Source organism: Mytilus trossulus, chromosome 13 (assembly GCF_036588685.1).
Source record: "Mytilus trossulus isolate FHL-02 chromosome 13, PNRI_Mtr1.1.1.hap1, whole genome shotgun sequence".
Classification (NCBI taxonomy): Eukaryota; Metazoa; Mollusca; class Bivalvia; order Mytilida; family Mytilidae; genus Mytilus; species Mytilus trossulus.
The window spans coordinates 25,807,390-25,820,317 of NC_086385.1; the positions used below are offsets into that span (position 1 = coordinate 25,807,390).

A 12,928-nucleotide genomic window follows, 5' to 3' on the forward strand; every position below is an offset into this window, starting at 1 on the left:
ATACATTGTTCATCCATCTATTTATAAGTATGGTAGTATAAACAAATGTACAGTGAACATCATCGATACATTGTTCATCCATCTATTTATAAGTATGGTAGTATAAACAAATGTACAGTGAACATCATCGATACATTGTTAATCCATCTATTTATAAGTATGGTAGTATAAACAGATGTACAGTGAACATCATCGATACATTGTTCATCCATCTATTTATAAGTATGGTAGTATAAACAGATGTACAGTGAACATCATCGATACATTAATAATCCATCTATTTATAAGTATGGTAGTATAAACAAATGTACAGTGAACATCATCGATACATTGTTAATCCATCTATTTATAAGTATGGTAGTATAAACAAATGTACAGTGAACATCATCGATACATTGTTCATCCATCTATTTATAAGTATGGTAGTATAAACAGATGTACAGTGAACATCATCGATACATTGTTAATCCATCTATTTATAAGTATGGTAGTATAAACAAATGTACAGTGAACATCATCGATACATTGTTAATCCATCTATTTATAAGTATGGTAGTATAAACAAATGTACAGTGAACATCATCGATACATTAAAAGTTAGATTCGGACATAATTGGCCAGTATTCATAGATTTTATTATACTGCATTGCAGTTCATCATGACACATCTGTGTTATAAAATGAAAAATAACACGCTATCAAGATCATTGCTAATATATAAAAAAAAACAAAAAAAAACCAACAATACAGAACTTGTGATGAACTTAGATATGCAGTGAAATGGTATCTCAAGCTTATTCAAACTATCAGACATAGTGGACACGAAGAGCACAATTATGTTAATAAGTTAGAAATCCACCGATCAATTACTTTAACAATACCTCCAAAAATAAAAATAAAACAATTACTTACGAGAGGTACGGCTACTACTTGAACAGCTACTCTAGCCGGAAAATCATTTGGAAAATCTGAAAATGATACATCATTATAAATATTTCTGCATGAGTTATACTCTATAGATATGCCATTAAATAAATTTAACTCATAGAATGACATTGAACCGTCTCGCCATATAGATGAGGATATGGGTGGGATTTACAGAAGAGAGAATAATAGGCAAAAAGATACAGAATGGAGAAAAAAAAAGGCAAAAAAAAGAGAGAATCTTGACCTTAAAAATTAAAGGACACAGAAAAGAAGGAGAACCGGCAAGGCCCTTATCAAAAGCGGAGCTTTTGTGTTCAAATAACTATGATAATTTCAATCCCGTCTCATTCTACGCTCCTTTCTTTAAAGTCAGTGATTGTCTTTATTTATATCGAAATGTTTCTTATTCTTTAGTAGAATTGTTCCGGTAGTTGATGGCATATCATAGTTAGTCTCTGATAAATTGATTCATAAGTTTTCTCTATAGACGTAATAATTTTTGTTTTTGTTTGGTGGGGTGGGGTGGGTGGGGGCGTTGTCGGGATGGGTGGGTCACGATTGGGTTAGGGTTGTTGTGCAAGAAACGATCTTGTATGGGGTTGTGCTACTTAATCATTCTTTTTATATTGTTTGTAAACTATCAATATTTTTTTTCTGGTCCCTATTTTTCAAAAAAAAAAAGACAAATAATAAAGGCGAAACACATATAGTTTTGTAAAAAGAGGCAAAAAATGGAAATTGATCCCGGTGAAAACCTTGTTTGAAGAACTGATGGTATTTCGGATTTTTGAGTGTCAGCTTAATGATGAGTTGGAACATCAGGGTGTATGAATGAATGGATAACGGAATCTTGGTGTGTTTTATTAATCCGGAGTTGGAACACAATAGCGATCCAGAATCAACAAATTATAATCTTTTTATTAAAGATCGAAATGTGATCGGTATTAGATTGAACAAGCTTAAATTTCAACACTGCTTTCAATAGTACAGTACTTAGGGTGGTGCTTACTTATAATGTATCTTGTCGTCGCCAACTGTCATCATCGTTTGGATTGATTCCATCGGATTACTTCCTCTTGGTTGGCATATTCTAAGTTACATAATGGACCTAAATAATCCAGTTGTTACTTCCGTTCACTTCGATCTCTTAATTGACGAGAAACCATAATGAGTACAGGGCACTGATCAGGTGATCTTTAATTTGAATTATTCGGGTTAGTGAATGAGTAACCCCTTGTTCATGGTATGAAAGTGGGGCGAAAGATACTAAAGGGACATTCAAACTCATAAGTCGAAAATAAACAGACTACGCCATGGCTAAAAAAGAAAATATCAACAGACAAACAACTGTACACAAATCACACCACAACATAGAATATTGAAATACTGAGCAACATGAACCCTATCAAAAACTTGGGTGATATAAGGTGCTCCGGAAAGGTAAGCAAATCCTGCTCTACATGTGACATCTGTCGTGTTACTCCTATAAAATACAGTGATAAGTAATATCAAGTGAATATACTTCTCGCAATGACGGGTTAGCAATTGACTCTTAACTAACCCTAATGCATATTTAACTTTTACACTTACATTTCGTATAGACTGTATTAAATGCTGTAAGGTCGCTTAATTTTGTCAGAAAAGCTGTTACTTTTACAACTGAAATCAAACAAACATAATGCGGTTCTTATTTATGTATATAATCGTTGTACTGTTATTTTGTTTCGACAAGAAAAAAATATTTCTCATTCATAAACAAATGAAATTCACAAACCAATACATTACAATAATTTAATGTACAATCAGAGTAAACCAGTATCGATGATAATATCCTGGTATTCCAAAAAAAAAAGGATCGTATAGTTACTTACATACATATATCAATGATTCATTAGGTGCCTTCAAATATATTATATTCATATTTCTGTTCCCTACATTTTGCAGAAAAAACAGTTACTTGCACGTGTTGCACAACGGAACACATACATAGAACATTCGCAACATCTTTTATCTGACGTATTTACTCCAATCCCTAATGGGTCCTGTCAGACTGTTGACGGTAAATTCAATGCACCATCCACAGTGAATGCCATGGTCTCAGTCCGTTTATTAATAATTGCAACTCTCAGGTGAAAAGGATTCGTAGGTGTTTTTTTCATGTCCCTATCCAACATTCCCTATCAGTGGCAATCTAAGTCCCCGTCCAGTGACCTACCATTCAGTACCTGCCTTTTGTATTAGTCTAATTTGTCATCGTCCTTAATATGCATGAACTTTTTGTGCCTCGGTGTTAAGCAAGGAGCAATCAACAATCTATAAACCTTTCCAAATAATTAATCAATTGATACTACTAAAATAATGAGCTCCAATTTGTTAGTAGACATGGCGTAAACACGACAAATCAAAGAAATCAACTTTATATACAACTTATATAGGACAATGGTGTCGATTAAAAACAACACAATTCCAGGCCCTTTTGTTTTTCACATAATTAATATAACAAAAAATTAGCAAGTTCCGGGTCGCATCCGATACCATATCAATAGTAGTTTCCGGTTGTAGTAAGAAATTCAGGGTGGGTTAAAACAGAAAAATTTTGAAAGCAGTATGATCATTGATGATTTTATCAGATAATAATATAAATACTAAAAATTCAGGCTACAAATAAGGCGTAGGTACTTTTCAACTTGAAAGCCGGCATGACGTAGAAACGACAAATGCAAAAATTCAACTTTTACATATAACTTATACAGGACAATGGTGTTGATTAACATTACACCATTACAGGCCCTTTTGTTTTCCACATAATCGATATTACCAATAATTAACAAGTTCCGGGTCGAAGAGTTCAAACAGTAAGATTTTAAAAGCAGAGAAAACTGTGTACCTTAAAATCAGCATGACTTTATCAGATGACAAGACGAATACAAAAAAAGAGGCTAAACATAAAGCGTAGGTACTTTAATTTATTTAGTCACGACCCGCGGTTGTGTTCTATAACATATTATAATTTATATAATATAAAGTACGTATAGGAATCACTGTGTATAATTGATTTTGTTTATGGCCTGACAGTTTCTATAAAATATATTATTATTTTTATTATTATTATTATAATTATTATTATTATTATTATAATAATTATGATTATTATTATTATGATTATTTTATTGTGCATACTATTATTATTATCCTTATTGTAGTAATTATCATTTTATCATCATTAGTATTAATATTATTATTTTATCATCATTAGTATTAATATTATTATTATCATTATTATTATTGTCATATTATTATTGTCATATTATTATTTTTATTATTATTATTATTAAATAATTACTATTATTCTATGATTATCATTTTTATTATTATTTTATGGTTATCATTTTTATTATTATTATTAGGTCTTTCCACTTTTCTGTGGAAAGACCTATTGTTTTTCTTCTGATTATTTTTTTTTTTTTTTTTTTTTTCTTCCGCCTAATTTTGTTCTTGCGATAAACATTTGTTTCGCAATATGTCGCTTAGATATTTTGTATATGATATCGAACAGTTTATGCGCTTTTGAAATTTACCCTGCGTAAACAAATACTTTTCTTTGTAGGAGTTATCTCCCCAAACACTGTTTTCCTTGTTAGCGCATCTCCTTCGCAACCGTAAAAGATTATGACAAATTTATTTTACAAAATTGCTCGTTATATCCTTCGCATGATTTGTCCTATTTTGACCGAAGCGATATGACCGCTCCATATGAGAGTTATTTCCCCTTATGCATCTGATATAAGTGATATGAAATTCTATCTTATAAACCATAAGTGATAGAGACCTAGGATCTTTTGATTTGAGGTCCTTGGTCCCAAAAAATAAAAATTAGGTCAAGGTCAAAGGTCAAGGTCATATTTTAATATTTGAATTTGGCTTATTTTCACTTATATCCAAAGACTGTATAAGATATCAACAAATTATTTTTACTAAATTGTTAGTTGCGACATGTCGTAAGATTTAAATTTTGATTGCAAGCGTACGTTGAATGTAAAAGGGAGTTTTCTCCCCTCTTGTATTAAAAAATACGCGTTTGGTGATATAACTCATTAACTAAATATAATTAAGACCTATGGTCTTCTGATTTGAGGTCCTCGATTTATGACCTTGAAATTGATCTCAAGGTCATAGCTTAATTTGACGTTCTAGATTTTGACCTTTGCTTTTATTCTATATGTATACATGATAAAGATATACAACTTTTAGAAAAAAGTATCAAACAATTTAACCTTGAAAAAACACAACCGGAAGTGACCTTTTGTAAACCGGAAGTAGCTATTTTTTGTACTTTATTAATATAAAAGTATATAGAACCAGATATTTTTGGAATCGGTTTCAAGTAAATATTTAAATATAATCGGAAGTAACATTTTTCAAACCGGAAGTAACAAATTATCTCCCTTATTTAAAAAAAATGTATGGAAACATTACATTTTTGGAATCAGCTTACTAGGAGCTATCATTTGACAGTTGAAATGACATTTTAAACTTAGTTTCACAACTTTTCATATCTTTTTATGATTTATAAGATAGAAATTCATATCACTTATATCAGATGCATAAGGGGAAATAACTCTCATATGGAGCGGTCATATCGCTTCGGTCAAAATAGGACAAATCATGCGAAGGATATAACGAGCAAGTTTGTAAAATAAATTTGTCATAATCTTTTACGGTTGCGAAGGAGATGCGCTAACAAGGAAAACAGTGTTTGGGGAGATAACTCCTACAAAGAAAAGTATTCGTTTACGCAGGGTAAATTTCAAAAGCGCATAAACTGTTCGATTTCATATACAAAATATCTAAGCGACATATTGCGAAACAAATGTTTATCGCAAGAACAAAATTAGGCAGAAGAAAAAAAAAAAAAAAAAATAATCAGAAGAAAAACAATAGGTCTTTCCACAGAAAAGTGGAAAGACCTAATAATATAATAATAATAATAATAGTAATAATAATAATAATAATAGGTCAAAATAGAAAGACCTTCAATTGTTCTCTGAACAATTGGTTTTTAATTATTATTATTATTATTATTATTATTACTATTATTATTATTATTATATTATTAGGTCTTTCCACTTTTCTGTGGAAAGACCTATTGTTTTTCTTCTGATTATTTTTTTTTTTTTTTTTTCTTCTGCCTAATTTTGTTCTTGCGATAAACATTTGTTTCGCAATATGTCGCTTAGATATTTTGTATATGAAATCGAACAGTTTATGCGCTTTTGAAATTTACCCTGCGTAAACGAATACTTTTCTTTGTAGGAGTTATCTCCCCAAACACTGTTTTCCTTGTTAGCGCATCTCCTTCGCAACCGTAAAAGATTATGACAAATTTATTTTACAAACTTGCTCGTTATATCCTTCGCATGATTTGTCCTATTTTGACCGAAGCGATATGACCGCTCCATATGAGAGTTATTTCCCCTTATGCATCTGATATAAGTGATATGAATTTCTATCTTATAAATCATAAGTGATAGAGACCTAGGATCTTTTGATTTGAGGTCCTTGGTCCCAAAAAATGAAAATTTGGTCAAGGTCAAAGGTCAAGGTCATATTCTGATATTTGAATTTGGCTTATTTTCACTTATATCCAAAGACTGTATAAGATATCAACAAATTATTTTTACTAAATTGTTAGTTGCGACATGTCGTAAGATGTAAATTTTGATTGCAAGCGTACGTTGAATGTAAAAGGGAGTTTTCTCCCCTCTTGTATGTAAAAATACGCGTTTGGTGATATAACTCATTAACTAAATATAATTAAGACCTATGGTCTTTTGATTTGAGGTCCTTGGTTTATGACCTTGAAATTGATCTCAAGGTCATAGCTTAATTTGACGTTCTAGATTTTGACCTTTGCTTTTATTCTATATGTATACATGATAAAGATATACAACTTTTAGAAAAAGGTATCAAACCATTTAACCTTGAAAAAAAACAACCGGAAGTGACCTTTTGTAAACCGGAAGTAGCCATTTTTTGTACTTTATTAATATAAAAGTATATAGAACCAGATATTTTTAGAATCAGTGTCAAGTAAATATTCAAATATAATCGGAAGTAACATTTTTCAAACCGGAAGTAACAAATGTATGGAAACAATATATTTTTGGAATCAGTTTACTAGGAGCTATCATTTGACGATTGAAATGACATTTTAAACTTAGTTTCACAACTTTTCATATCAAAATACATTGTTTTGATGGAAAGACCTTCAATTGTTCTCTGAACAATTGGTTTTTAATTATTATTATTATTATTATTATTATTATTATTATTATTATTATTATTATTATTATTATTATTATTATTATTATTATTATTATTGTTAAATAATTACTATTATTTTATGATTATTATGATTATTATGATTTATATTATTATTATTATTTTATGATGATTATTATTATTATTCTTATTATTATAATTATTATTCTTATTATTATTCTTATTATTCTTATTATTCTTATTATTATTATTATTATTATTATTATTATTATTAAGTAGTTTTAACACCACATTTTTATTATTTGAAAATTACCCTAAGCGCTTTACAACATAATATCATTTTTTTGTATTATGTTCTTATCATTATCATTATTTTCATTATTATTATTATTATTATTCTTATTCTTATTATATAATATTTATTATTTAAACGAATGAACTTACCATCCTTGAAATTACCACCAGCAGCCTCTAATACTGCACCAATATTCCTGAATATCTATGGAATGAAAATTATGCAACTGTACGCCAGTTTTGACAATACTTAGGACATGTCAGTGTAAGATAAGATAAAATATTATTATACTTCAGTGTGTTTTTTCTATATAAAAAGTAATGAAATACTTGTGCTATTTCATTCCACAGAACCATTTGCCAGTCAATAGTTTCAAAGACTATTGCCCCGGTGAATAGTTTCATAATCATTTTTCCCGTACTTTTTCATGCTTATTTTTCATTGGACGATAATGATGTTATTGACTACTCTGCTTGGTTACGTATGCTTTGCAATGTCAAACTCCCGCTAATATTGTAAACGGTGGAATCTGTTTGTGTTGATTGTAATTTCTCTTGTAAGAATCAATTATAAAAAAGAAGAAAAAAAATCTTCCCGGGAATTTTTTAAAGATCTAAAATATAGTACATTATTCTTAATATGGGTTCGCTCTCCGTATATTAAAAGTGAATTTGCGTTCGGTGTATTTTAGCTAGAGTTTTTTATAAGCACAGAAAGTTTAACACAAGTATTTCTAGTCTTGATTAAAATTAATGAAATATTTATTAATACAAAACGAATTATAAAAAAAAGTATAGTTCATTATGTGCATACATATCAAGTTATGTGACATCTTTGTTTTCTTTTAGATGATATATAATATAGAAAATTAGTTATTTGGTATTTATAAAAAATACTTAATGGCTGTGTTGTTCAGTATACAAATAAAAAGTTTGTTGTCCCTTCGCATACCAACTATTGCTCTCGGCTTTGCCTCTAGCAATAGTTGATACCTTAGGGACAACAAAGTTGCTATTACCCTCACACCCAGTCAATAGGTGTATAATAATGCATTTGTATTTTTACTTCTTGCTCTAGGAGGCAGGAAGATAGTCTAGGTGCCGTTGGCAAAAATGTTCAGGTCACGTGGTACAATTTCAGCTTCCGTTTGGCAATTTGATATATAGTGAAAGTTCGATTTGTTCATGTGATAATATTAAATGATTAATAAAAAATATAGCAAATTTTCACAAAGAAAGATTCGTTGGTAAATGTATGTTGTACTTCCTTTTGATCAATGAATCATTCATGATTTTGCTATATAGATATAGGAAGATGTGGTGTGAGTGCCAACGAGACAACTCTCCATCCAAGTAACAATTTAAAAAGTAAACCATTAAAGGTTAAAGTACGGCATTCAACACGGAGCCTTGGCTCACACCGAACAACAAGCTATAAAGGGTCCCAAAAGTACTTGTTTAAAACCATTCAAACGGGAAAACCAACGGTCTAATCTATATAAACAAAACGAGAAACACGTATATATTACATAAACAAACGACAACTACTGTACATCAGATTCCTGACTTAGGACAGGTGCAAACATTTGCAGCGGGATTAAACGTTTTAATGGATCCAAACCTTCTCCCTTTTTCTGAAACAATAGCATAACATCACAACATAGAAAAACACACGATAAAATATCAATTTGCAGACTTAACTCAATCAAAAAACGTATGATTACACAATGAACGAATAAACTTGATCTGCGATATCTGAATACAAATGCACAGTTAATTAAATATTAGAGACAAACATTCATGACCAACAAGCTAATATGTTTGGTTTGGATGTCTAAGAATGTTTTTTTAATTTTTGACCTTTCGATCACGAGGTTGATGGATGATTAAAAATATATCTACAAACATGTGCTATAGGTATGGGTATCATTTCATTTGTAAACAAAGCGTATCAATCACATAAATTATAACCAGTATTGAAATATAGGCTACTAGACGGATGGAAAGCGGATATAGTTCTTTTTTGTATGTTAGATCGTCAATTTTTTTTCCGTTTTTCCTTTTCAGTAATAATACAACAGGAAACCAAGTCGATAAACGATCAAGCAGTTGTTGTATGGAACACGTATCCTATTTACGTTTTAGGCTCACCTGTATTGTTTCCGGAATTATACCGCCAGGAACCAGTTGAAGTGTAACAGGATCTCTTCCTATTTGTCCAGCCAGGTATAGAGTATTTCCAGCCAACACAGCTTGACTAAAAAATTAAAACATCAGAATAAGTCATCAGAGGAAAATAACAAAATTACAAAATTACAAAAGTATATTTTTACTTTAGATAGATAATCATTGATAGTTTTTTTAAGGGGACAAACATTACAGGTTCACTGTAAATTAATTACAACTGTTGATTACAAATACTCTGCCAGGACGGACTGGTAATATTTGATAACGTGCACATGACGTATATTTGTTTTGCTGCTTTTTGACATGATGTTGCAAATACTTTAGAAAACTTAAATAACAAATTTATCTTATTCAAACTTCCACCTCTTTGGGGTAAAGAAACGGCAGAATGCTGCGCATTTATGTGTATCAAAATTAGTGCAAGTGATCCACTTGTTATTAGTAGAAAAAAAACACTTGGCCGAAAAATATAGGAGAATAAGTAAAAATGGCCGACAAAAATAAAGAATAAACAAATGAAGACGAACTTTTGGAATATTCTATAATTTATTAAAATCTTCAAAAAATATACTGCTATAATTGTAATTAGTGTCTTCTAGTACTTCTCCGACAGATTTTCTATATTGTGTGCCTTAAAATATGACATTTCTCGTTATAAATGCGGTATAACTGCAGAGCGCAAATTCGAAGGGAAACCCCGTGATAAAAGAAACGGTAAACAAACGCGAAAAGAAGATGCTCATCAGATCGACACAGAACATAAACAACTTAAACATGTGCAATTATAAAAAAAAATTACTTAAAATTTACAATGAAATAATTATTAAACATATGAATCAATAAATAATTGACTAATCAATTGTTACTTGCATCCACTGGTAAATATTTTAATGCACATACAGGTCGAAAACATATCAACAATCACACTGCAAAGTGGATTTGGAATTTCGGCAGCACCTTTATTTACATGCATACATGTACGCTCCCAGCAACCAATGTACGAGAGTATTCTCCCCTGAACCCTGTTCCCCAAAGAGAAGTGTCAGTAAAGATTTGTTGATTTTGTAAGCTTGCCTTACACTATTACACTATTAAAATGACAAAGCATGGAACATGTGGTAGTGCATTTCAGTTTCACATTTACTTCTGAATAATTGAGTCTCCCTTGACTCTCCAAATACCATTAACCCTACTTCCCCAAATGTTCGTATAAAAATACCTGAAAGGTAAATCTAATATAGGAGCTTTGTCTGTTTCAATAATCTTCTTTGTAACGGGTATACATGATGGTCTGTGTCTTGAATATGGTGTCTGAAATACAAGAAGGAACATATGAAAACGAATAGTAAACCCGCAAAAAATCCTCCTGGCTTCCCCCTCAAGAATATCAAATGGTTGTCCCCTTAGATGATTTAAAACAACATCCATGAGCAATTTGATATTAAAATCACAAATGTATGGGTTAAAACGAGATAAATTTCAAAAGGGCCACGAATGTCAATCAGTTGAAGAAAACTGATAAAACCATCATAAAAACATAGGTCTACAGAACATTTATAATTTATACAGAGAACTAATGATTAAGCAAACTGCGCTGCCACACAGTAGGCGCGGCAGTCTTTGTTTCAATACCAAACACAACAAATTGATAAAGTGCTTATTTTATTTGTGGTAGTGGTGCTTAGTGACAAAGAAAACAAACATCATTCACTTCATAATTACATACCTTACGTCAACATTATGTGATTTGATATTGACATATAGTTATACATAACAGTATGGTTGTGGTATATTGCCAATGAGACAACTATCAACCAAAGTTGATAGAAGTGGATGTTAGCAACTATAGGTAACCACGACCTTCAATAATGAAAAAATCCCATACAGTATAGTCGGTTATCAAAAGCCTCGACATGAAAAATATGTAACAATTTAATTGAGAAAACTAACGGCCTAATTTATAACAAAACAATTTACGAAAACCAAGAATGACAGACCTGAACGTACGACAACAAATGAACTACGGGTTCCTGACGTGGGACAGGCACATAAAGCATGTGGCGGGGTTAAACATGTTTGTGAGCGCTCGACTCTGTCCTAACCTGGGAAAGTGTGGTTACATCAGAACATACATGTAGGAACAAACTTTAAAAATCAGTTGAAAAGGGCTGAACTAGTTGTCAAGTTATTTTGTTAAGTTAAAAGTTTTGTTAAAGATTTTTATCTTTATTTCTGAATACAACAGTTTCCACTTGAATTTATGCAAGCAACATGCAGCCAAACAATCAATATAATAACGCTTCTAAATACAGTCACCTTGCTTCTCATGGTCAGGTATGGATTGTATGCCTGATAAGAAAATAACTAGAAGCAAAACTACTAGAAAAGACCTCATATCTTAAGTTTAATAGATTATTCGACAACTTACAACTTCAAAGATATCAATGCTAAAAATAACTTTAGAAATAATCCACAATTTATTCTTATGGATTCCTTTATAACATCACACATATGTTTTATTTCAAACTACAAAAGAATGTTTTGAATTGAACCCTATGAATGCGACGTTTTTAGAAAAAAACTATTATATTGTACATGGTATCATTTAGTGACGGATCAAAATCTTTCAAACAGCGGGTCCGGACCGCCCACGAGAAAATGCAAAAGTACAAATGATCGGTCAAACTCCCATGTCATGGATCCTCCAAGAGTCACGGAGGTCACACATTTTGTTGACCAGAGCAACAGATCATTGACTGTTGACTGATTCTGATCAGTTGACCACCTCATACGTCGGTCAAATGATTAAAGTTGTGTGGGATTTATCTGTCGTCCTAAATATGGTTCAAGGCTATGATCTTTGAGTTAGGAAGATAATAAGTTTCTGACACCTTTTCGAATATGTTTTTCAAAGATTTTTCTTAATTTTCCTTTGTTAATATTCTATTAAGGGAATGCTTTTGTTTGTCTTCTTCTTAACTTCAGACTAAAACGAAATATCTTTTGGCAACGTCCAGATGTAGCAGCAATTGTTAAATGTCGTATTCATTCTCCAACTTTTTTTGATATTTGCCACATTAAATGAATTACATTAACTTATGGATAAAGTACTTTTCTGGAAATCAGACATGTTTGTAAATAGATTATCAGAAAAAAGGCAATTCAAGCACTTTCAAAACTTCCTCCCATTAAACCAAAGTTAATACTCATATCTGACATTTAATTAAATTAAATAACAT

The 12,928-nt window shown here is 30.9% G+C and overlaps 1 protein-coding gene across 1 annotated transcript; it reads right to left on the reverse strand.

The window, feature by feature from the left end:
• Nucleotides 1-3,987: 3,987 nt before the first annotated feature.
• LOC134694190 (rutC family protein in vnfA 5'region-like) lies at nucleotides 3,988-12,479 on the reverse strand. Its single transcript, XM_063555187.1, has 5 exons — nucleotides 12,360-12,479; nucleotides 10,909-11,000; nucleotides 9,654-9,759; nucleotides 7,653-7,707; nucleotides 3,988-4,004 (listed from the first exon to the last, which is right to left on the reverse strand). Exons 1-5 carry the CDS (start codon nucleotides 12,477-12,479, stop codon nucleotides 3,988-3,990), a joined length of 390 nt encoding a protein of 129 aa, XP_063411257.1.
• Between the last annotated feature and the right edge of the window lie 449 nt (nucleotides 12,480-12,928).